Source organism: Anabrus simplex, chromosome 12, assembly GCF_040414725.1.
Source record: "Anabrus simplex isolate iqAnaSimp1 chromosome 12, ASM4041472v1, whole genome shotgun sequence".
Lineage (NCBI taxonomy): Eukaryota > Metazoa > Arthropoda > Insecta > Orthoptera > Tettigoniidae > Anabrus > Anabrus simplex.
This window is the reverse complement of record NC_090276.1, coordinates 88,225,689-88,252,719: the sequence shown is the minus strand read 5'-3', so window position 1 is coordinate 88,252,719 and position 27,031 is coordinate 88,225,689. Positions and strand designations below refer to the sequence as shown.

At 36.5% G+C, this 27,031-nt stretch overlaps 1 protein-coding gene across 8 annotated transcripts in view; it reads right to left on the bottom strand.

The window, feature by feature from the left end:
• The window catches only part of Mical (Molecule interacting with CasL), a 688,331-nt gene that overhangs the window by 225,666 nt on the left and 435,634 nt on the right, over window positions 1-27,031 (bottom strand). For all 8 annotated transcript variants that reach the window (XM_067156726.2, XM_067156729.2, XM_067156731.2 and 5 more), the window contains 4 exons: window positions 22,585-22,842; window positions 16,504-16,852; window positions 8,361-8,596; window positions 497-619 (listed from right to left, as the gene is read on the bottom strand). In XM_067156726.2, the coding sequence (XP_067012827.2) occupies window positions 497-619; window positions 8,361-8,596; window positions 16,504-16,852; window positions 22,585-22,842 (966 nt within the window). The remainder of the gene's footprint in view (window positions 1-496; window positions 620-8,360; window positions 8,597-16,503; window positions 16,853-22,584; window positions 22,843-27,031) is intronic.

Sequence of the window (27,031 nt, the reverse complement as noted above, 5' to 3'; positions counted from 1 at the left end):
AAAAATAGAGTGGCAATATTTGCTTTTTAGTGTATTTATTTATTATTTTATTAATGCCTTTTTTTCAGTGGCGAAGTTAGGGCTCGAGGCCCTCTCTTCCACTTACGTGACAAGTATTATACACGTTGGCTATCTATGACACAGCTATCTGTTGAGGATCAAGCAAGCAGCTGGGCTGAGGACTCAATAATATAGAGGATGGATGTCTAGTTGTACTTCCTCTTTAAACAATAATCACCATCACCTGAGGACTCAATAAATAAACAAACAAACAAACAAAACACGGTGCTGGAAAAGTCAACATTTTACAAGCAACTTGCTCTGCTTCACTACCACCACCACAGAAGGTAGGTAACCATCATGGAATATATATATAATTTTTTTTTACTAATTTGTGTTTCCTATATTAGAGCTGTTCTAATGATATTGAAATCCTGATAGGATTATGCCACTAGGTCTTAGATATTTCATTAATTCATTACTGAAATATACCTACCAGTTTCGGATATTTCAGCTGTGGAATCTCCCCTCGGAATGCATCGTACACCTGTGAGAGGTAGGAGAGCATGGACAGCTTGTCAGGTACATCGCACTGCTCCATCTCCAGACCTGTCATGACCTGACGGAACAAATAATAATAATAATAATAATAATAATAATAATAATAATAATAATAATAATAATAATAATAATAATAATAATAATAATAAAAAATGTCATGTATTTATTTATTTATTTATTTATTTATTTATTTATTTATTTATTTATTTATTTATTTATTTATTTATTTATTCATTTATTTACACTATTTACACCGACAATGGAGCTTCAAAATCAACCTTATTATTTATTTATTTATTTACATATTTTACGCCCACATTGGAGCACTGAAATCAATACATTTGAGGCAATTTCTTCTTTTTCTTCTCCCAGAACTTTCTCATCCTCTCCGACCTGGAAGCCCTTTGTGTGTCCGATATACTATATTGTTTCCGTTCAATACAATAAAATCTTCTAAAAATAAGTACATCAAAAAATAAGTTCATTTCTTAAAACTTGATTATTTCCTCTTTTCCCAAAACTTCTTCATTCTAGACGATCTTGCAGCCCGTTCTTCTGCTGATATAACATACTGTTTACGTTTTGCTGTTTTAAGTGATAGTTTTTGTATATTTGTTGTTTAGAATGTTCTCTATTTTCAATTTGCTTTTTAGTCATTTTCAATTCATCCAAACCCATTTGTATTTCTTTAAACCAAGTGTGTTTTGTTTTACTATTTCAAAAGAAATCCAAAAGCTGTTTTAGGAATCTAAAATTTGGCAAACTGTATTTGTGTCCAAAAAATGCAATCCTCCGTTTTGTCATCATGTCAATAATTGATTCACTTGCCTTGTAAATTACTGAATTGGGTAAAAGTCTCCACTGGCCATCAACCTGTTGTATTTTATTATATTCTTCTATCCACTTTCTGCAGTTAGTCTGTTGTTGTTTGGGTACTAAGTTTGAATAATGTTTCACTTGCATACGTTGCTTCTGGTTTGATGATGGAGTTATAATGGAGAAATTTAGCATTAATTGAAAGAGACTGTATTTTGTAACTCGGCCATGTAATTTGTTGTGCTTGTCTCAATTTTAGAGTTCTATTATCTATGGATGCTTTTTCATTAGCATTCCAAGTGACAATTTCACCAAGATATTTAAATTTATTTACAACTTTTATTTTGTGAGTATTATTTAATGATACCTACTGATTGGAGCAAGGGCGTCATTATCCCCCTGTTTAAGAAAGGAAATAGCTGAAAATGCTCCAACTACCGGGGAATAACACTCCTTTCTCATGGGCTTATGATTCTTGAGAAAATCTTAAGAGAGCAGATTGCGAGTCATCTTAGAGCCACAGTTTGAAGAGGAACAGTACGGCTTAAGGCCTAACAGGTCCACAACAGACCTAATCTTCAGTGTCTGTATGTGAATGGAAAAATATTGGGCAAAGATCTGTGTATGGTTTTCCTTGACATTGAGAAGGCGTATGACAACATTGCAAGAGAAAAGATATGGGAATGCCTGAGAAAAAGGAATGTGCTAGAGGAAAGTTCAGATGCTGTATGTGTGATTGGGTGACATACATTCATCCTGGTTCAAGAATGAAAGCGGAGTCCAGCAAGGCAGTGCACTATCCCTATTATTGTTTATCACCATCATGGATGACATAATGAAGAACATCAAGAAAACCTCTGGTGAAATAAAAGCAGTGGCCTTTGCTGATGATGTTATGATCTGGGGAGAAACTGAGGAACTAGTATAGTCGAAGCTCAATGAACGGAAGGTTAAGTTCCAGGAGTACAATCTCAAGATAAGCGAACTCAAAACAGTAGTGATGGCAATAAACAGAGAGGGACGACCAGTGAACATCATGCTAGGAAACCATCCACTAGAAAGTGTGGAAAGCTTTACATACCATGGCAGTATAATATCTCGAGATACACTAGCCACAAAGGAGGTGGCAAATAGAGTGCAGAAGAGCTATCACTTTTACCAGCAAGAACGAACACGCCTCTGGGATCCCACAGTACCAACAAAATCAAAGCTGGTGATATTCAATCAGTACTTCATACCAATATTAACCTATGGTATTGAAACCTGCACCCCCACTAAGAAAGCATCCAAGATGAAGTTCCTTAGGTCCACAATTCAAAAAACCAAACTGGATAAGTTGAGGAATGATGTGGTTAGGAAGGAAGCTGGGATTGTTACATCATTGTTAGATCGGATCAGCATGTCCAGACTGAGGTGGTTTGGGTGTGTAATGAGGATGGAACCAACAAGGACAGCATACAGTATGTTAACTTGGAGCGACATGTGGCAGGGAAATGGATGGTAGGAAAACCAAGAACCCACTGGATGGACATCGTAAAGATGGACATTGCAGATCGGGGAAGGACACTGGAGGACGTCATTAACAACAGAATGTATCTCAATAAGACAGAATGGAAGAGGCTCGCCAACAGCACCCGAGAAACTGGACCTGTAAAATGATGATATGTGGAGTGTCAACTTTAAAGGATGGCATCATTTCTGTTTTCTCAAAAGATATTTTCAACCCAACCTTTGCTGCTAATCTTCCTAGTTCCTCTACTTGAAATTTTGCTTCTTCTATTCTATTTGCTAACAGTGCCAGATCATCAGGAATGCACGACAATTTAGTCGAATATTTTCCAATCTTAACAGTTGGAGGACATACCTTACTCCATTCATGCATATTTTTTTCCAGCACACAATTAAACATCAATGAGGGTAATCCATCCCCCTGTCGAAGACCAGTATGAATTTCAAATGGTTGAGAGATTTCATTTCTGAACCTAACTTTAGACTTTGTGTTTCTCAGAGTGGCCCCAATAACGTTAACAAGTTTCCGATGGTGACCAAATTCAGTAAGAATATGTAGTAATGATTCACGATGGAGCCTTTTGAAAATCAACAAAAGTGACCACTAAATATTTGCTCCTAATGCGTTGATGTTTTATGATTCATTTGAGACTGATAATTTGATCTGGACAACTTCATCCTGGACAAACACCACCTTGATATTCACCCAAATCACTATCGAGCTGGTCATGGATTCTGGAATATAGGATCTTGGAGACAATTTTATGGGTGATATCTAGCAAAGAAATTCCCCAAATAATGTCATTGGTAATTTATGTATAAATATTAGAAAGGGATTCATTGAATAAGTATGAAGGACCTAATGAAATTCAATTCTCAAACATATTTCATCACTTGTGGAAGCTTTTAAACTCATCATAAATGAATGAAACTAAGAAAGAGACTTTGATTAGAATCGTGTCAGCTTGTTTATAGGCTGCATCAAATGAGAAGCTGCTTCTGTTCTGATCGTTTTTATGATGGAAAATGTAGTGATTAAGATTATTTGATCGTCGTGGTAATTCTGGTGCATACTGTACGACACGCGACACGGGATATTTCCGGTTTCGTAAAGTTGCATCAATTTCAAAATTTCTCAAGGATTCCCAAATGTTCTTGGTCAGCACTAATTCTTGTGCTCCTATTGGAGAAAATAAAAGTAAATGTGACTGGTAGGTGAAGGAAAAAGATCGGACGCTCATTGGCTGTTGTAAGATTTCCTAATTTCCGGAGAGAAGCGTTGTCGCTGGAGCCTTGCTCTGCGAAGGCGTCTTTTCTGTTTGACCAGTGAAGGGAACGGTTGCCTTCAAAGGTACGGGTCTTCTTGGCCCCGCCATCAGGTAAGCACTTTGTTTTTCACCTTTCAGGTATTTAGTTTCAAATGTAGTGTTTTGTTTAATTTATTTGCCAGAGCTTACTCGCATTTCCCTTCACCTTCCAAAATTAATTATAATGACTTAGCCGTTTCGGTAAGTCGCCACACATTGTAGAGAGACAGTTCCCGTTTTGTTGTTTTCGTAAATTATGTTGAACGCCTTTCGATGTAATTATAATCTATTAATTTCCCTTTTGGGGCTATCTCTTAGCTGTGCATCATCCTAGATGTATACACCTTTAGGACAGGCACCTACCTCAGAAGTGTTTTTGAGGAGGCTGGCCGCTAAAAGTGCGCTGCATTAGGATAATTATCTTTAATATATTGTCCATGTTTTTTATGAATAACATTCTAAGGACATGTTACCAAAATTTTATTCCTTCTGACAGTTTTATGTAATTTAAACGTTACGCCATGTGTGAAATTTCCCAAAATCAAGTTATACTAAGTAAAATCACTGAAGTTGAACCTTCTGGGTAATCAATGTAATTATTGTTTGATTTTTTTTACCGATTTTAAAAGGTGTTATTTTGTGGATCATTTGAGCTTTCATTTCAATTTAATTTTAAGTAAAGGTATATTAATTTTGAATCATCACTGACTTCGCTTCTTCAGCAATGCCAATACCTTCCACGCCTGGATATGGTTCCCAGCCACCTTCCACACTATCCTTTCTTAGTCGTCATGTTTGTTAACCTGTTTGTCATGATTTTATTTTCGTGTAACTTATTATCATTCCTCCTTGCATCTAAATGTATTTCTGTATAATGCTGTGTTAGCACAGTGCTAGCAAATAATAATAATAATAATAATAATAATAATAATAATAATAATAATAATAATAATAATAATAATAATAATAATAATAATAATAATAATAATAATAATAATAATAATAATAATAATAATAATAATAATAATAATAATAATAATAATAATAATAATAATAATAATAATAATAATAATAATAATAATAATAATAATAATAATAATAATAATAATAATAATAATAATAATAATAATAATAATAATAATAATAATAATAATAATAATAATAATAATAATAATAATAATAATAATAATAATAATAATAATAATAATAATAATAATAATAATAATAATAATAATAATAATAATAATAATAATAATAATAATAATAATAATAATAATAATAATAATAATAATAATAATAATAATAATAATAATAATAATAATAATAATAATAATAATAATAATAATAATAATAATAATAATAATATATTATTTCAGCCACTTAGAAATATCATTTTCACAAATTGCCATGCTTGTTTTATTATTTAAATAACTTTCCTTGAAATAGCAAGGGAGTATTCCATACAGTGAGTTTCTCTCATTGGTTGGCCGGCAGGCGCCTCCCGTTACACAGTGCAGCGACGGCATGGGAATGCCCGCACTTTGCAGTTCAGATCCATGTTTATAAATTGTATTAAGTGCTGATCTGTCGCTCCAACTGTTCGAGTTGTGAAGTGTTACTTCGGGGTATAATTCTTATAATGCCTCCACATTATTACTTGGAACTTAAACGAGAAAGTATCAGTAGAAAATAGAACAACTAAATTGAAACAAGCACAATGCATCACTTGGGCCAACCTACAAGAAGAAATCTTTCTCAATAAATGCAAAATTCAAACACTACAACTCCATTTTTAAACCTGAAGCTACCTATGCTTGTGAAACACTATTCAATTTGAACACCAAATCAGCAACAGATAAATTGCAGAAGACAGAAAGAAGAATCCTTAGAATAATCATAAACAAAAAGAGAAACACCAAGTAGATGGACAATGGTGATTATTACCTAATGAAGTTGTATACCAGGAAACTGAGTCAATAACAGACACAATGCAGAAAAGGAGGGTTGCATTTTTCTGCCACATATCGAGACTACCAGAAACCAGGGTACTGAAACATCTTTTCAACTACAGTACTTTTGGAAAAGTAAAACCAAGAATAATTGGTTGAAAGAAATCCAAGATGATTTAGATGAATTAGGCTTGACAATGCAGCAAATTGAAGGGAAGAGGATCCTGAGAAACAGAGACTTGAGATAAACTAAAAACGTTTACACATAAATGGTACACCATAACTGAAGAAAAAAGGGCAGCCAGGTCAGAAAGAATGAAGAAGTTCTGGGAGCAGAAGAAGAAACATAAGCCAAATTTGCAGTTAATACTCTTAAGACTTAAATGTATATGAATTGATTGAAGTGCTCCAATGTGGGTGTAAAATATTTTTATTTTTTTTAAAGCCTCCACATGTGTACACAGTAGAGGAAAATGTATTTATATACAATAATTATGTGAAAATAGAGCCTTGCAGGGAAGTCATTAGGCAATTTGTAACACAATTTCCAGGTGTACACCCTCCACACAGAGAGACCATGCGGAAACTCGTAAACAAATTTAGAGGAACTGGGTCTTTACTCTATAAGAAGCGAAGTGTTAAAAAACGTGTACTTAACGAGGAAAAAGTAAATAAAATCCCAGATAGATTAGAACATACGCCTACAAAACTCCTAAGACGACCCGGACAAGAAGCTGGGGTTTTGAAGAGCTCAGCGTGCCGGGCTACGAAAATGTTAAAATAGCCTCAATTTTGGAAGACGAAATTATGCGTGTGAATCTGAGTTTAATAAGATGATGCTAAAAATATGTGGATGCAGAAGGAGAACATTTCCAACATCTCCTGTCAAAAGGTACGAGTTTATTTTCTTAATTCTTAATTACTAATTTTCTTAATTGTTATTTTCTCAATTTTAATTGTTATCTCATGTCATACACGGATAAAGCGAGCAAAGTGCTGTCCCTGTTGCTATGCCGCAGAGCGGGGAGGGACGAGTCAGCGGGAGGCAAATACGCTAGGTACGCCTGCCGGCCAACCGATGGGAGGAACTCACTGTATATGGAGTAAACGTGAAGTGCAGCAAGACCCATCTTTTGACTGTCATGCGAACTGTATTTTAAAATTGCATATGGAACAGTTCTGTATGTTAGCTTCTAGTCTGCACCAGGCATGTACAATTGGCCCAATTAGAAATAAATTTGAGATCTGACACTAAGAAGCTTACATTCAAATGCCTTATGCAAAGCCCAGAGTCATCAAGTAGAATACGCAAAGAAGAGGTTAACGGGTAACCAACCCAACTAATACCAGATGCATGAGAGTTGCAAAAGGGCTTTAAGGAAACACTGGGTGAACTCTATGCAGTTGTTTTTGCTGATGACGCCAGAAACAGAAAATGCAGGAAGAACTGACATGTTCAAAGACGAGTTCCACATCATGATCAGCAAAACTTAGGCAGTGTTGAAAAAATATGGTCAACCAGCAAGCATCAAACTAAGAGATCACCAGCTGGAAAGTGTGGACAGCTTCACCTACCTTGACAATATAGTCTCCAGAGAAAACTACGCCAACAGGATGCAAGAGAGTTCCCTCTTCCGTCAACAAATGAGGATCCTTCTTCGGAATGTTAAGAATCCAAACAAGAAACAAATTATCTACGTTCAACAGTTACTTCATAATGGTATCCAAAAGAGCAAGAGAGAAAATAAGAAAGACTCGTCAAGACTGCAGGCATGAGAGATTAAGTTCCGGAGGTCCACTATCCAGAGGACCAGGATGAACAAGTTAAGAGATGAGGAGGTGAGGCAGAAAGCTTGGATCAAGACATCTCTGCCAAACAGAGTCGGCATATTCACACTACGGTGGTTTGGGAATGTAATGAGGACAGCCCGAGCACACTTGGAAAGAAAAGTAGAAGGAAAATGCCTGATTTGAAGACCTAGAACCAGCTGGTCAATAAGATCGCAGCTAGGGGAACGGCACTGCATGACAACATGTCATGAATACAGGAGAGTGAAGTAGGCCTTTCAATACTGGAACTGTAAACAGTTGTTTTTGCTGTTGATGCTGATGCTGTGATGATGATGATGATGATGCTGTTGAAGGACTGTAAAACTCAAATGATTAATTAAATTTAGATAGGATGAGGGTAACAAGAGTGGAAAGCTCTTGTACTCACAGGAGGGATGCCGAGCTCTCTCTCCAAAGTGTCGAAGGCCAACTGGTTGTTCTTGGCCACATCCTCGGGTTTCAGCGAGTGGAAGTCTAACAGGTCGGGTCTATAGCGGTGAATGATGGCACACAGCACCAGTCCGTTCTTGAAAGACTCTGTCATATTTTCCACGTAGATGTTGTCGTAGAGAGCCACCTGCTTCTTGAGCCACGTCAGCAAAGTGTCAGGATGTACCTGGGAATCTGCATCACCACCATGATTAGCACTTTATGATTACAAAGAGGTTTCAACTGTAACATTGGCTCTACATATAAGTACATTAGCTATTAGTCTCGCAACATAAAACATAATATAATAACATCAATGTCCCACTCCACATCATATTTACATGTGTAAAGGCGTACTGTCATTTCGGATTATTTCAGATGCGGCATGTAATGCTGGACAAAATGGTACTTTTTTGTTTAAATGCTGATCACTATAAATTCTCGAAGATAGAATTCTCACACTTGGATTCTTTGAATTAAGACATATTCCCGTGCCAATTTATGTGTTAATTTTGCATTACTAAAGAAAGACTCAAGTCCTTGTTGCCGGCTTCACTGGTGTAGCCTTCACAGTTGCTACAGGACTTCTTACTGTGCAGAGGTACTAGAAGAGTCTAACTGCTGCTGTTTCTTCTGTCGTCTAGAAAAGTTTTTTGTGAAGGTTTGGTGAAGTTGATCCCTACACCTTCCACTCTTCACACAGTTTTATGTGAATCTGTGCAAGGCTGAGGCAATGTCACGTGTGTACAAGAAAACATTAGGACAGTTGCAATCCAACTACAAACAATCTACAATTGATACGGTTGGGAAATGTTATACTGCAAAGTCGAGGAGCATTTTGAAGTACCATGATCTAAATTACAGAATAAAGTTAACCACACAAACTTCCGAGAAAAAACATACAATTGCTAGGAGTGGCATCACACACGTGGAGAGGGTAATGGACTGTATGAGTGCAGAAGGAAAACTACTGTCCCCCTACGTCTTGTATAAGGCCCAACATCTGTGTGATACATGGCAAGAAGAGAATGATAATACTAGTGTTTATGAAGGGGTATCAGAAACAATGCTATCACATTCACACTCATATCACAAGTTGCAAAAATAATCGAAAATAATAGCAAGGAGATTGAGAAGATAGGATAGTTATGGCTTCAGAAATGGCAGATCAATGGTGGATCTTATCTTCAGCGAGACAGTTGACGGAAAGACATTGGGAGTACAGCAAGGATCTAATGGTGACATTTCTTGATATATTTTGATACTTAAGGCCTGTAAATGTAGACATGATAATAAGCTCTTGGGCTTTTGTCATGTCAGAAAACAAGGTGAAATATTTTACATTTCGCAGAGAACTGTGCTCCGCGTCTTCAGAAGGAAATCTCAACTGCTCACAAGGAAGACACCAAATGGTGTCGTCATCTCCCACACAGTGAGCCATAAACGAGAGAACCAATGGCAAAGCAGTCTTAACCCCACAGCGTGGGACGACATTCACTACCTGGCTACTTTGTGCTGCAGAACGAGTTCAGGCTTTTAGTTATTTATTTAGTGTATGGCTAGAGATACAGCATCTATTGTTGTAAGATCTACACTATATACGTATGTCTATAGCCTCTGGAGTCGCAAAAGCAAAGCCAATAGCACTGCCATTGTATTTTCTAGTCCTGCATTCTTTGATGGTGTGCTTTAGTGTCTGTTGTGTAGCACCACAGTCACACTCAGGCGTTGGTATTCTGTTCCACTTGGCTGCACAGTTCCCGTGGTTTGTTCTTATCCTGTTCAGTGCAGACCATAGTCTACGAGGGAGGTTGAAACCAGGTGGCGGCGTCTTCTTGACAGAAGGCATTGAGGGGCAGTATTTGTCGTTGAGCATCTTCTGCCATTCAGCGGAAGTTCGGTAGTTGCTGTTTGACAAGTTCATGGCATCTCTAGTTGGTGGTTTTCTCGAACACAGATGATTAATATTCGCATCGCTGATGTCATTATGTATCAGGAGTTCTGGGTTATGCACTATCTTACTGAATTCTCTTAGCAGAGCATCTTTACATCTGAGATCTGGAGGAGGGATATGACTTAACACTGGTAGCCACTGCTTTTAGTTAATCGGGCATAACTGACAAATGGTTCAATGAATTTTTACCAAAATTTTCAGTTTGTTATTAATGCATAAACACACAAACAGCATAAGTTACAGGAATTACCTAAGGTCAATGAAGTGGAAGAATCTTGTAACGCTTTCAAATTGAACAAGGGATATGGCTGAACCAAATATAAGAGTAGCTAGTACCCATTAAAAAAAAAAAAAATAAGATGTCAATATGGATTTCTGTACTATATTCATTAACATATACAATGTTAAATCTTAATACATTTCCTCCACAGTAATTGGTACCCATGCATTTACCCTCAATCGGAATGGAAATAACATACTGTGTGATCGCATGTGATGTTGAGCATCTTAACAAACTTGACAATAAAAAGCAACTGAAACTAAATTTTCCATATCACCATTCGGTAAAACAACATTAATTTTTGAATTTGCGATTACACGAAAACATTCAGCTGCCATAATGTCAACAACAGAACTAATTTTTTCAAACGCTATACATCATTGTATGTAATCGGTAAAAACTCTATAGATATACGCATCAAATTACAGATCGATGCTTCATCTATAGATATATCTTAACTAGATCTATAAAACTTCAAGCAAACTATTCGCTAGAGAGAAGCACAAAGCAGAAGCTGCTATGCGCGTGCAATGTACGTCGCTCCACGTTGAGAGGTTAAATTCAAACCTACATTATTGGAAGAGCCGAAGAGCTTATTATAATTTCTTGACATTGTAATGGCATATGATAGAGCACCAGGGAAAAGGTATGGGAAACAATGGTAACAAAGTGAATTTGCAAACGATGGAAAATCTACATGCAAAGTACGGCTGTGTCCAGACCAAAACTGGCAGGACAGATTAGTCTCCATTATTATTTATAATGGTTACAGATGAAACTGTGAAGGAGTCAAAGGAAGAATTCTGTAAAAGAGAGATGAAGGTAATGAATACTATTTGCTGGTAATATTGTGGTGTGGAGGAACAGACACTAAGAAAATATACGAACAATTGGAACATGGTACTACTGGCAGAGAGTGAATGAGCTATGATGGCGATGCTAAGAGATCTAAATGCTGTCTGTGAAGAATTTCGAATGATAATTAATAAGAAATACAAAATGTATGGTGATAAGCACAAGAAAAGTGAAGACAACCATAAAGTTAGGGCAGGAAATAATACAACAGGAGGATGCTTTCAAATACTTGGGAAGTGTAATAACAGAGGACATGAGGTGCAGTCGGGAAGTGAAAACTTGTATTGCGACTGCGAAAGAAGCATTTAATAAGAAGAGTAGACTTTTTTGTGGGGGCATCGATAGAGACTTGAGGGAATGATTCGTGAAGTGCTTTGTATAGACCATGGAACTGTATGGAGCTGAGACATGGACATTGAGAAAAGAGGATGAAAGAAGACTGGAAGCATTTGAGATGTGGATTTGGAGGAGAATGGAAAGTATACAATGGATAGAAAAAGTAAAGAATGAAGAAGTCTTAAGAAGAGTTGGGGAAGAGAGAAATATATTAAAAGTAATCAAGAAGAAAAAGTACAGTTGGATTGGTCATTGCATGAGGAGAGATTGCTTGCTTGTAGATGCTATAGAAGGAACGGTAAATGGAAAAAAAGACAAAGAGGACGGAAAAGATATCAGATGCTGGACAGTATCAGGACAGAATACAAGTATGAGGAAACAAAGAGGGTGGCAAGAGACAGGATTGTGTTGCCATGTGAAGACCTGTCATATGGCAGAACACTGATGATGGACACCATCGCCACCATCATCATCTGAAGCAGTTTCCAACCGCAGGCTGGGTCTGCTTGGAACATAAGCCTCTCCATGCCCCACTTCTCTTCTGTCACTGTCATCCAATTCCCTCCTCTTGCCTAGATGCTCTTCTTTACACCTTTCAGCCATCTGTCCCTCGGTCTTCCTCCAGGTCTCCTTCCCTTCAACTCCATTTCTAATATCTTTCTTGGTATCCTCTCTTCTCCCATTCTCTGAACATGTCCATACCACTGCAACCTTGATTTTTCTATCTTTTCCTGTAGAGGTACCTTATTCCCCATTCTCTCTCATTTCTTACTTTGTCCATTCTTGTTAAACGTACTTGACACCTTTGAAACTTCATTTCCACTGCTTGTATTCTACTTTTGTCCCTCTACATCACCCATGTTTCTGATCCATACATCAAAACTGGCACAAAATAAGTCTTGTAGGTAATTCCTTTACATCTCTGTGGTACATCCCTGTTCCATATCAATCCTCCCATATTCTTAAAGAATCCATTTGGACACCTTCCTCTGGATATAATGAATGAAAAGGAAAAAAGTAAAACATGGTATCAAATTCAGTGTGGAGAAGAGCAAGATGATGGTCATAACAAGAAGCAATAGAGAAAAGAAAGGAATCAAATACTGGAGGTCAGAACTTTGAAAATGTGGACAGCTTCAAATACCTAGGAAGCAAGGCTGGATAAGAGATTGGCAAAAAAGTGTTGCAGACAAATGCATTCTACCAGAATGTATGAAATCTAGTTTGGAAGAAGGAAGGGAAGTGATGTATAAAATGTACCATACACCCATATTGACAAATGCAGCAGTGACCTGGACACCAAAAAGAAGAGGGAGAAAACACAGAACTGAGGATAGACGAGGATGGTTTGGACAAGTAAAGAGAATGGAGGAGGGAAGGATACAGAAACAATGATGGAGGCTACATTTGAGGGAAAGAGAGCAAGATGGGTGGACTTGATCAAGACCAGTACAAGAAGAAGGAACCTGAAATGGAACAGAATTACAGAAGAAGCGGTACTGTAGTTGGAGAAGTATCAAAAATGCCCCAACCTAGCTGAAGATGGATAGGGTGGGGGTGGGGGGAAAATAGTGATAATGACGATGACGATGATGACAAGATCTCCTGAAATCCTGACATTCAAAAAATGAGCCATCGAATATTATGGAGATGAATTTGTTATCAGTAACAAAATCTCTGTAGTCTGGAAACTGGATTTATATTTTCTAACAATATAGGAAGTTAAAAAAATTAGGATGCATGCTAAAGATGGGTCAGTATTATATTACGAGACAAAAGACAAAGATTTTCCTAGGCTACAAAAGAAGAAAGTACATTTTCTAACATTGTGAAACAAAATGCAATGAAGATTGCAGAAGGTAAATAGGTCTCTTATGAACATTTGATTTCAGGTCAAACCAAACTACATGTCATGCAATGTGAAGATTGCAAGCTACATTCTAATTAAGGTGCTCCTCATGCAGACACACAAATTGTAAAAAAACCCACCCTTGACTGCTCAGCGAACGATGGCGTGTTCCAAGTCACAGCATCGATGGCGAAAAACACAAAGAAAAAAAGTAAACAAACATGAAACACAGAAGAAGCTTCAGCTTACTCTAAGAAACTAGCAACTATCATCATCTACAGAACACTTGGTCCAAAAGCAAATAAGAAAGCTAAAACCAAACTGGATGAGCTCAGTGCAGTAAAACATTCAAAATACTGATTTATGCTTTCATCAGGGACAGTTCCTCATAAGGGCACTAAGGCGTGCAACCATCTAAAAAAAATGTTAAAATGTTATATTAAAATCAATCCCATGATTTTTAGACTGTTTTATTAAAATATATATACTGTATATGAATATATGTTTTCAGTAGAATGGACTGCAGGAAGCTGGGCATACAATGTATCGCACCAACAGAGCACTGAAAGCAGGAATGCAGCATACAAATGATAGAAGGAGCTTGTCTGAGTCTTTCCGGTGCAGAGGTAACCTTCCAGTCATTTCATGGAGCAATTTTGGTAGTGTCAAACACACAAGCTCTTTAGTACAGTTCCAATGTGCTATCAATAATCAGTGCTAATAACGTGATAACAAGTGCAGTAGATATTATTATTTTAATTGGATTTGTGGATTAACTTCAATAGGGTTTAGTAAGTGGATGTTTTCAGTGAACTGACTAAAGAAAAAAGGATAACTCAGCAGTCACTTAAAGAAGCAAAGTTTTAATGATGATGAAGCTGATGATGATGGAAGTCTTTGGGTATGACTTTGAAGTTCTTAACAGAAGAAAGTGGAAACTAAAAATTAAATTTAACAAATATATGAAAATTGCAAAAACTTAAACAACGTAAGAATTAGGAATGATCAGATATAAAGAGACCTGCAGGTCAACCTGACCATAGAAAAAAGGCTGAGTGTTGCAAGGCTGAAGTGGCTAGGACATGTTAAGCAGATAAAGGTGACTCAAACACCAAGGGGGTATTTTGAAAAGATCGTTCAGGCATGAAGACCAATTGGACGCCCTAGAAAAAGGTGGTTAGATCAGATAAGAGAAAACCTAGAGAAGAGAAGAGAAACATGAGATGCCGTAGAGAGAAAAGAACCGTACCAGGACCTAATAAATGGAGGCATATCGTTCTTAAACATCCTACCCGGCTCGCTGGAAGAATTCATGATGATGATATAAAAACTTCATGTAAGAAGCAACTTAATTCTACAAATATGTATGAGAAAGAAGTGTTCTTGTTTTTCTTTAACTAACTAACTATGAAAGTTTTAATTTCATACCCTGATGGGCCCCTCTAGGCAGGAAGATTTGGAGTGGTAAAGGAGAAGTTGAGAGAAGGTGAGGCAGTTGGTGGTCATCGCCTGAAGGAGGAACTGTCCCAGTATTCGCTTCAGTGGAGGAGAACGGAAAACCATTCTCAAGACAGCCAACGGTGGGGACCAGCCCCTCTCTGTCATCCAGAGATGTCGGACCACTTGTAGGCCTAAACCTCCACTGCATCTACCAACCTTCCCCTTAAAGTTGCAACTGTTTGTAGTATGTGAAAGGTGTGAATTATATAAAACTTTTACCAGAAAAAACACAAAACCACAAACAGTATAGGCCTAGTTGATCTTTCACTGTTAGGAAAACAAAGCAATGCTTCTGGACTTGACTAAGGTGTTTGAAGAAAATGTTTATAAAAGCATATTTTGAAAGGGATGATTTCATGTGTATATAGCGAGGATGAACATCATTTGCTCTGTGGGATACAGACGTGATGTAAAACATTTTAGTAACAAAATTCTTAGTTGTAAATAAATGATTAGCAGTACCTTAGACTGCAAAATTGCAGGTGCAAAATTGTTGATCATAAAAAGCTCTACAAAAAAGGCAGTATATACCTATAATGGAGCGTAACCCTCAAAGAGTTATGCAATAGTTTGCATAAAAATCAACCTGAACATTAGAAACTATATTTTGAAAATCAATAGTCCTTATCAAAACCAACTGTTTATTAACCTCAATGATCTCATTAAGATAAAATAACCATTTTACAGTACGTAATTTGCACGAGTGGTTTAGAAGGGGTTTAGAGTCATATCTTTCAGTAAAAGCAGAAGAGGAAGAAGCCAGCTAACATGCAGCTGACCGGGAGGGCCTTGGAAAAACGCTGCACAGAGCCATGTGCATACATTAGGAGGAAAACAACTAATGTTGGCTACAAGAAAATCTTACAAAGCCTAACTTACCACAACATGCCTCTTCGCATAAATTTTAAAAAATAAAATTAAAACAGTTCAGTCCCATTGTCTTCTACTACTACTGTCCCCTTACGCAGTGTAACGGTCGGTGCTATTAGCTGCCAACCTCCGAGCTCTGGATTTAATTTAAAATTGGCAGGAGGGTGGTACATACAAGTGAAAAGAGCTGCACCAACTCGGGACAAGCTTGTAGTCCGTATTCTACCGATTGTTTTATCAAATTAATCTTTATTCGGCTTGATTATGGTGCCTAGATTTACGAAAGGCTATGGCAGATTATGATGTAGTAAAAAGAGCCCAGGTTTAGCATGCTGAGCATGGAGGTCTTATTTCTCAGGAGATATTTCAGCCACCTTTTGTTTTTATGAGAGATTCTGACCCCTGACTGCACGCTGCTCAATAGCAAATATTGATAGTTTCAAAGTGCTGCAACCTACCTTTCCTCCTTCTCTTCTTGGGTGCGTCATGAGGCGAGATATTGGGCTGGGGTAGGGGCTGCTCGACGCCGGCCGGGTCGTCCGTGTCGTACAGACTTCGTACTTGGAAAGCCATCACGCAGCGAGAGTTGAGGTTCGGGTAGCGTGTGTGAGGGTCCAGCGTATATCCGTTGTAGTCTCGGTGCAGGTTTTCTGGTGTTGTCTGGCCCAGGATACGGTAGATGGACTCTCGTTCTGCCAGAACCTCCAGTGGTGTTATTTGGCCTCCACCCCATCCCTTGATCGCCCAGCAAGCATCCATCGAGCTGAGGAAGCCTCGGGCACACCCCGAGCCTGTCGGCCAGAAGGGCTGAAATGACACCAAACAATGTTACATAATGAAAGAATACAGCTCACAATTTCTTTGAAAATCATCCAAGTTTGAAGGTGATATAGCAGTCTGAAGGCACCAAAATTAGCACTTTTTGTTGTTGTCACAAATAAATTCTCTGAATCTTTCTGAACAAGAAAATACACAAGCCAATAACCATATTATGTGATCTACATCACTAAAATATATTTCAATGAAGTGCGCATCTCTTTAAATGCAGATTGCTATGCGCTATCACAGGTTGTTGAAGGTGTAAATAGTTATAGTGGTGTAGATACAAGTGGTAATATTACAATTACTAGAAGTATGTTGTCCAGGTTCATTAATCAGAATAATCTAGATAAATACGGCAAATCAGTAGGAGGTCTGTACATACAGTTTATATAGTTTACTGTACACTGCAAATTCTGCCAATAGTCTTGTTTTTTAAAATACATAGTTTAGGCCCCCATTGGAGCACATTAATTAGTCACATACATCAAAATCTAATAGTATTAAATAATAGTCAGCTTTTCAGCTTCTTCTTCCGCTCCCAAAACTTCTTCATCCTGTTGGACCTGGCTGCCTTTTAATTGTCAGTCATGGTGTACTTCCTTCGTTCAAATGTCATGAGTGAATTGTAAGTGTTTATTCCTTAGAATTATCTTCCCTTCTCTGCCTTCAATTTGGAACATTGATAAATTTAATTCTTCTAAATCATTTATGATCTCTGTGAACCAAGTGTTCTTCATTTTGTTTTTCTAGAAGTAACTAAATAACTGCTTCACTAGCTGGGTCTGGCAGTATGAATATATGACCAAAAAAAGGCAATTCTCCTGTTCTGCACTGTAACTATTATTGATTCGCTTTCACGATACACCACTTCATTAGGCAATAATCTCCACTGGCCATCAATTTAGTGTTTCTTATTGATTGTCTTGATGATTCTTCTATCTACTTTCCGCAATTTATCGGTTGTTGATTTAGTGTTCAACTTGAAGAGAGTTTCACTAGCATTAGTTGCTTCGGGTTTACAACTGTACTGTAGTGTCAAAATTTACATAGTTGCGTTTCAAATCATCCATAGTCTCAGCCTTATCCTCACTATGATGATCTCCCATATCATTAAATGTTAAGCACAACCCAAGACAGTGTAATACGCAACGACCTTCCTCTGTACTAAGTCACAACAGAAAGCGAGGCCACGCTGTTGCGCACTGGGCATGCGTATCAAGTATAGCAGGAGCAAGGAATACCAGTGCCATCTGTGTCAGAATCTCCACACTCGTGGAACTATAGTGTGAACTCGTGGCCTCAACATCCCATTAGACTTACATTAGGTAACCAGGATTGTTCCTACACTAACAGTAACACTGGCTTCATATATAGAAAATCCTTTGCATTCGCACCAAATTGCTGTACACCGAACTATTACATCTTATGTATGTTATGTATGTTATGTATGTGAGAAATTTACATAAGTGTTTCTTTTCGCAAACTGCACAAGCCATCAAGAACCGCTGGACCATGACATCATCCAGTGCATCTACTACAGAACTATTTAAAATAGTTTTACTTGAGTCCGCCTTGTCAATACACCTTATAATGATAGAAAACTATTTATTTTACCATACATGTTTTGGGAAAATCATCCATTCCCTTCATCAGTGATGTCAGCTCAAAGAATAAAACAATATAATACTATATTTTGTTTTTTACAATTTAAAGAAGTATTGTGTCCTAATTCACTAAATCAATGAACAAAGAAATAATAAAATATTATGAAAATGATTATTACATAAAATTTTGTTGAACTGAATGAGAATACTTATATAAATTGAAAGATCTTCAAGTTTTTCTTCTTTTTTTCTTCTTTTTTGTTCCTTAAATGATCAAATGCTGGTTTATATAATGGGTTATGTTTTGTACTTCTCTTATTTAAACTTGATTCAAAATAATATTTTTGTGCAAGATAAATTTCTAAACTTTCCAAAACATTTCTGAAATTTCCCTTTTTGGCTGAATGTATCAATTCCATGTCATTAGAAATGTCTGTAAATTTATGATTCTTTTCAACCATATGTTCTCCCATTGCTGAATATCTTTTATGTTTGACTGCATTAACATGTTCTTTGTACCTTATAGCCAAACTACTTCCAGACTGTCCTATGTATCGTTGTTTATATGTTTGGCATGTCAGTTTGTAAATTCCTGATTTATTAAATATACATTTATTCTCTATTTCTTTTTCTCCTTTCGTTCTTTAATTAACGTTGTTTTTGGTTCATTTTTCATTTTATTTATCATTCTATTAATAAATTTTCTGGAATATCCGTTGCTACGAGCAATCTCTCTATTATAATTCTTCCTAGACATAGGTATGTTCATAACTCTATTAATTAAACAGTAAAAATGTTGCCTTTTTATGTTGATTTGGATGATTGGAGTCGTTTCTGATAATAGTATCTGTTTGAGTAGCTTTTCTGAAAATTTGAAAATCAAAATGACCAGAATTTCTAGCAATTGTTAAATGTAAATAATTTAAAGTTATATCATTTTCAGATTCCATGAAAATGTTTGCTAAAATACCTGAAGCCGGCGAACCAATTGCTAGGCCTTTAGACTGTAAATTTTGTTGTCAAAATTGAAATAGTTATTTTCCAAAGTAAATTCTAGTAATGTTAAAAATTCTTCAATTTCCACCTTACTTAATTTGCTGTGCTGCATTAAATTCTTTCTTACTATTTTTACGGTATCTATAGTAGGAATGTTGGAGTACATATCTTTGATATCCAAACTATGTATCGTGTAGTAGTCTGTTAGCTCAATGTTTCTAATTCTGTTACAAAAGTCAATGGTATTAATTAGGTGCATCTGACTATTAAACTTAGTGTTCTTTTAAAAAAATTTGTACGAATTTGGCCATCTTATATACCTGACTATTTCTAAAATTAACTATTGGTCTAATAGGAATTGCTTGTTTATGAATTTTCGGTAGTGCCCTTAAATTAGGTATTCTGGGCACATGTTAACTAGACAGTATCTTTGGAGTCTAATAAAAAAGTTATGTTATTGAGAATTTGTTTAAGCTTTTTCTGCATAGATGAGTGGTATCTTTTTTTATCAATTCAAAATTATTGGTAGTTAGACAATTCTTAATCATTTTAATATAATCCTGTCTTTCTATCAGCACAATTGTATTACCTTTATCAGCTTTTGTCACAACAATATTTTTATTATCTATCTTCTTCTTCAATAATTTAATATTATTATTCAACTCCTTATGGTTCTCTAGCATATCTTCTATCATATTGGATAACGTTCTACTAACTTCGTATCTAAGATGAACTTGTTCATCAACTCGTAGGTTAGCTATGGCCACTTCAGTTTCAGCTAATAACATGACCAAATCTTTTCCATTACTATAATTCTCCTTTTCCCAATTGAATTTAGGCCCTTTACTTAAAATGTTCATTTCATGAACATCAAATTTAACTTGAGTTAGATTTCTAACAGGTTCAAAGAACTTGTGTTCATTATGACCCAAAATATTTATCTCATTATTCTTAAAGTGTTTTACTTTATTATCAATTTTGGAACTTTTTATCCAATATCACTTGTTTCTTGCTCAAAATATTATACATTGAAGTTTCTATGTTCTTCTGTAACCAGTCCCACTTTATTTTCAATGCTGTTTTGGCTATCATTAGATGTAACTCATATAACTCAATATTAAGTCTGGATTTTTTAAGGAAAAGAAACTTAATTTCATTCCTGAGCCATACTTGATTAACCTTATTCTTTGTTTTTATCTCATTGTAACCTTCCTCTTTTTGGCAAGGATATCAAACATTTAGGCACCAGTTTATAAGATAAACATTTTTTAAGAAAAACTTTGTCTTTAGAGATTTTGGAAATTTTAATTAAGTTCTTATATCTGTTAAACAATTTCTTAGCCTGGCTGGCATACTCACTGTTGATAAACTTAACCATAATAGGTTAATATGGTTTTTGATCCTGTACTGACTTGTCTGAATCTACTACAGAACTATTTAAAATAGTTTTACTTGAGTCCACCTTGTCAATACACCTCCTCCTCCTCCTCCTTCTTTTATGACCGCATGAGATCACTTTAGTCAGCCCATCGTTCAGGTCTCTTTGAAGGGATTGTTCGGCTTTGCGGTCCTCCCAGTACTTCTTCAGACGCTCCGATCTTCGTGCCCTTTCCTCAATAAAATGTGCGTGTTGTTGGTTTGTTTCATGTAAGGGTAAAGCAGAGGTTTGTATGCTTGAGTTTTGTATTCAATTTTATCTTATTTGTGGTGTCTTCTGTTGTAAGGCCTATTTCCTTCAGATCCTCTTTACTTCTCTGATCCATTTACATCCTGTTGTGGCATTTTTTGAGACGAGATTGTGTTGTACTAGTTGTTTCAGAAGTCTCGAATCCTACACCTTATAATGATAGAAAACTATTTATTTTACCATACATGTTCCGGGAAAATCATCCACCCCTTTCATCAGTGATGTCAGCTCAAAGAATAAAACAATATAACACTATCTTTTGTTTTTTACAATTTAAAGAAGTATTGTGTCCTAATTCACCATATCAATGAATAAAGAAATCATGAAATATTATGAAAATGATCATCCGGTGCATGAAGCAGAAATACAGAAAGATGCTCATGCAACAAAAAAAAGAATTAGCTGGAAAATTTATAGTTCCCAATAACAGACCAAAATTGGAATTATGAATCTGGGAAGCAGAAAGGAACTTATCGGGGCTGAGAATAATAAAAGTAGAAGAACTCAGATTGACGAGGTGAAGATGCAAGCTACATGCTTACTCTCGTAGCCGGGCTGAATTCTTCATTCCATCAGAGGCAGTGTTAGAGTTGATGGAAGAACTGGACATCCTGACATGGAATTGTTTTGTTTTTATTATAATATATTCAGCTGTATATATGTAGATTTTACACCACGTGCTAAATAAATAAAAGTTAATTGAAAAGGAGAGCGAAGAACTTGGTTTAGAAGTGAACACCTTTAAAACGAAAATAACAATAGTGGACAGGCAGAAATAAAGCGGACTGATTGATTTCAAGTTGCAATGAATATATCTATCTTGGATCACTGATAAATTCCACGTCATCAGAAGAAGAGTTGAAACGCATATGCAATCTGGCAAAGGTGGCAATAACAAAATTAACAAGAATGTGGAAGGACCAACAGATTTTCAACAACCTGAAAATAAAACTGGTAAAATGTCTAGTATTTCCCATACTAATGTCTGGATGTGAACTGTGGACATTGAGAAAGAAGGAGACAAATAAGATCGATTCAACTGAAATGTTCTGCTGGAGAAATGTTAAGCATTTCATGGACCAATCGCCGCACAAATAACTCCATCCTAAAATAGCTTAAAATTAAAAAGAGGATCTCAGGCCAGATTCGATTCAGTCAGCTGAAATACTTTGGTTATGTAATGAGGAGAGGACTAGAGAATATGGAGAAATTGATCATTTGGGGAAAAACCAAGGGAAAAGGGCCACAAGGAAAAGTCCCAACAAGGTGATTAGCCAGATTACCAGTACATGTGGAAGAACAATGCATGATGTAATTAAGCAAGTCAATGACACAGAATCATGGGAAAAAAATTATGAGAGAGAGAGATAATATGGTAATAGAATGATGTCTGGACAACAGTGTGGTTGTCCAGTCAATACCGTACTAACCTCTAAGAGACTGTCACCAACAAGGATCTGTAGCAGCCTGTAACCCTGTCTTTCCACCACCCGGCTGGCATTCTCAGCAGCAAACATGGAGGTGAAGTCAAACATGGCAACGTCTGGCTGACCATAGTGGTTAACAGCAAACTCTGGCTGGGGTAGCATGTAATTGGTGGAGAAGTCTGCGGCTTCCCGAGCATATGTCTGCAGAGCATCCTTGTCTACATTCTCTGGAGCTAGCAGTTTGGCCGTGTCTGCATAATCCTGAAACATTACGTGCAATCTGTGTGGATCAAGTAGCAACATTTCTGTAAAGAGTAATAGTTAGTGGGTGTTGCAAATGAAGGGAACACATAGAAACACATTTTTATGAATACGTATATTTTAACCCATTGGAACCTGAATAATTGTTCCACCTGCAGGGGCAGAAAACTATTTATTTTTTAGAATTATGCAGTGACTTAGTTTAATCAGAATTATTAAAAAACTTACTTTTTTAGAAAGCTGATGATTGATTGATTGATTGATTGATTGATTGATTGATTGATTGATTGATTGATTGATTGATTGATTGATGACAAAATGTTCAGGAACTGTTTTTCAGTCTTCAGTTGTGTGTTATCTTTGGAAACAGCTCACCAGATGAAGTGGTACATAGCCACCTGACTTCTGATCTTAATTTGTAAACCTTGCACACTCTGCAGGACGAGGTAGTATGCTTTTATCTCTCCATTGGAGAGATAGGAAATGGAAAATGGCCCCGTACTTGTCCCTGATTCCCTGAACTTCAAGGAGTAATTTGTATATGCCAGCAAGACCCACCTTTGCCAATAACTTGAACTACTAGCGTTTATAAGTTAGTTCAGAACAGTTCCGTAGGTCGCATTTCTGTCCAAAATGCCGACGTATGGAATGGTTCCATAAGTCTGCGCCAATGAGTTAAAACTATTCTAAAATCCCACTTTTTTTTTAATGTGATGTATGAGTCTGTTGCAAACATTCTGCAATCATATGAGACTTATACATCTTAGGCACTCTGAATGCTACTACACTAGAACCCATTTATAACAAATCTCAGAGGGATATGACATTTCTTCCTTTAAAGGAGTTTTCCTTAAAAGGGGGTTCAAAGAAAGTAGGCTATTTATCACAAGAAATAATAATACATTTATGTCTTTAATCTAATGTCATGTCAAGAAATAATAAATGAACATATTACTACTAAAATCTCAAATTAACATAAGAATAACAGAAAATATTTACAAAACAGCAGACTTAAGAAATTCCTAAGTAGATCATTGAGAACACAACCTGCTGCAAGGAAAGAGAAATAGGTATTACTGACTTGCAGTTTTAAATTGAAGGAACAGAGACCTAACATGATTTTAAAGAGATTTGTGAAAAATAGAGCATGAGAACCACGAGAATAAGCATATTAACCTTCACTTTCTTAAACAGTCCAGTACAGTAGTTTGCTTCTCTTGCCCAGATGTCTCACGGAAAGAAGTTTTCTCTCAATTTGGTTGAGACTGTTGATGATATCTTCATCAAAGTTGAAGCACAATATCCAGTCCCTCCACTGCTGCCCTAATTCTGCTGGATCATCATCATCATCATCATCATCATCATCATCATCATCATCATCATCATCATCATCATCATCATCATCATCATCATCATCATCATCATCATCTTCTTCTTCTTCTTCTTCTTCTTCTTCTTCTTCTTCTTCTTCTTCTTCTTCTTCTTCCTCTTCTTCCTCTTCTTCCTCTTCTTCTTCTTCTTCTTCTTCTCCTTCTTCTTCTTCTTCTTCTTCAGTACTTTGTCTTTTTGCATCATCACAAAGGTCTCCAAGATCCATCTGTGGTGCTGAGGTTAGGATATGATGATCACAAGTAACAAATTCTTCAAATGTTGTGGCACTAGAGTTCTTTGATAAAACCCTCCAATCTTCCCTAATGTCATCAGTATTATCTGCGCACTTTTTTGCGATAGATTTACACCCTAGTGCTGAATCGGTCGACTTCAGTTATCTTCGAGATTCGTATTGGCAACCTTTGAAACACAAACTAAGAAGCACTGTGCGACATCTGGCATACACTTTAAGTACTCATACTGTTGTTGTTTACACAGCAAAGCCAAACTATAGAATTCATGGTAGGAACATGTTTCGCATCGGGAAATGTTATATAGTATTATATATTGTGTGTGTGTGACACAGTTGTTGGCGTAAGATAATAAAGGTTTAGAAAATTCATATCGATCGATCATATTATCGATTCAATTCAGATTTCATTTCCATTCAGTTGGCAGTATTACCGGAACTGGCAGTGCTCCCTTCTTACTCCTCAACCGAGTACAAAAATCTATCACTAAAAAGTGTGCGTACAATAGTGTCATCTTCATTAAAAACTTCTGAAATGGCACCGAAACCTGCATGGCCAAAGCAGTTTTGAACAGTGTCTGTTGTGACTAGTTGCCATGCTGATACAAACATATGCATGGCTTGGAGTATATTCAATTTCACTTCCTCATTTCTTTTCAGGAAAGAAATAGCTCCTTGAACTAGGCCTTCCTGTACTTCACTTTCACAGAATGAATAATGCCAAGGTCCAAAGGCTGCAGGTGACTAGTGCAGTTAGGAGGAAAGAAAACCACTTTGATATTCTGCAGGACAGATGTATCTGAGAGATGAGCTGGACATCTGTCTATCACCAGCACTATCTTCCTTCGTAAAAATTTTAGAAATATCTCGGATGTCATCCACGCACTTTTGTTAAAATCATATTTACATGGGAGTGTACGGGTGTTCTTGAAGCATCTTGGATTCTTACATTAACCAATTATTAGTGGGGGTAATATTTCACTCCCATTACTGTCAACACATAACAACGCTGTCAGTCTTTCTTTACTTTTTTTGCCTCAGTGGCATTTTTCTCCGTGAACAGCATATATCTTCGACGGGAGCAAATTGTAAAACACTCCCGTTTCATCGGCATTAAAAATATCCTTAACATCATATTCTTCAAGAAGTCGAGGTAACGTATTCTTTTTCCAGTACACAACTGTATCGTCGTTAACTTCCGCACTCTCGCCGCACGTTTTGGAACGAAAGACTGTGCCGTTCTTTAAAATTATCAAACCAGCCATTAGAAGCACGGAAATCAACCAAACCCAGCTGAAGTGCGACTCCTTGAGCTTTTTGTTTAAGTATGTATTCCTGTCAATTGGAGTGTTAAATGTACAATATAACTATTTATAATAGTTTATTTAAATCCGCCTTGATCAATACACTCATTAAATGAAAGAAACATTATTTATTAAACCATACATGTTTCGGAAAATCTCAACCATTCCCTTCATCAGTGGTTGAGATTTCCCGAAACATGTATGGTTTAATAAATAATGTTTCTTTCATTTAATGAGTGTATTGATCAAGGCGGATTTAAATAAACTATTATAAATAGTTATATTGTACATTTAGACCAGTCAATACGGACCAAACACAATATTAACCTATCATGGTTAAGTTTATTAACAATTGGAGTGTTCTCGCTCCTTTTTCCCACGAACCATTTTGTTAAAATGTTTTAAGTTCCTCGTACGGCAAAGAACGAATATTCTTCCGTATTTTTTCCCCAGAACCGCACTCCACTCCCGCGGTCAGAATTGCTTCCTTCTGCTTCGTGATGGCAAACAGCGTAGAGGGTGCCAAGTCATAGTTCCTTGCCATCTGTGACAAGGGTTCTTGGCTATCCCTTTCAACATCACTAATGATGTCGATCTTTTGTTGAAGAGTCAGCTTCTTATGTTTAGCAGCAATTGGCGCTGCGAGACGGAAATGCCTAGCCGGTGTAACGGTGCTGCGGCTATAGGTTAAGGCGGCTGACCTCACTGGAGACGTAGCTATTTAACTATCGTTAGTGAAGATTCTCCTTTTTCAGATAATGACTGGACACAAGATATTTAATTTCATTATGGAATTATTCATACATTTTAAACATTATTATTATTATTATTATTATTATTATTATTATTATTATTATTATTATTATTATTATTATTATTATTGACTACCGTTATTGCAGATGCTGAAATATATGATGGAAGAAATGTCGTAGACTTTATGTACAATATGAAATTAATCATTATTATGGATTTTTTTTTTTAGTATACATTTTCATTTTTTTCAATATCCATAGCCTTTTCAGTTTCTAATTGCTTTTAATCTTCTGAAATATATCTTTCACTGTAAATCACGTGAAATTTGCAAGAGACCTCCCACCTAAACGTTTGTATTTAGTGAAATTACTTGTGCCTCGCAGCATGTACATGTACGTCAGTCATGTCTCTAGGCCGTACAGCTAGTCTTGCCGGAAACCGCACTTCGTTCCCATACAGCCGTCATTCCGGTACTGCTGCTGCTTGCCAATAACAGTGATTGCCAAAGGCT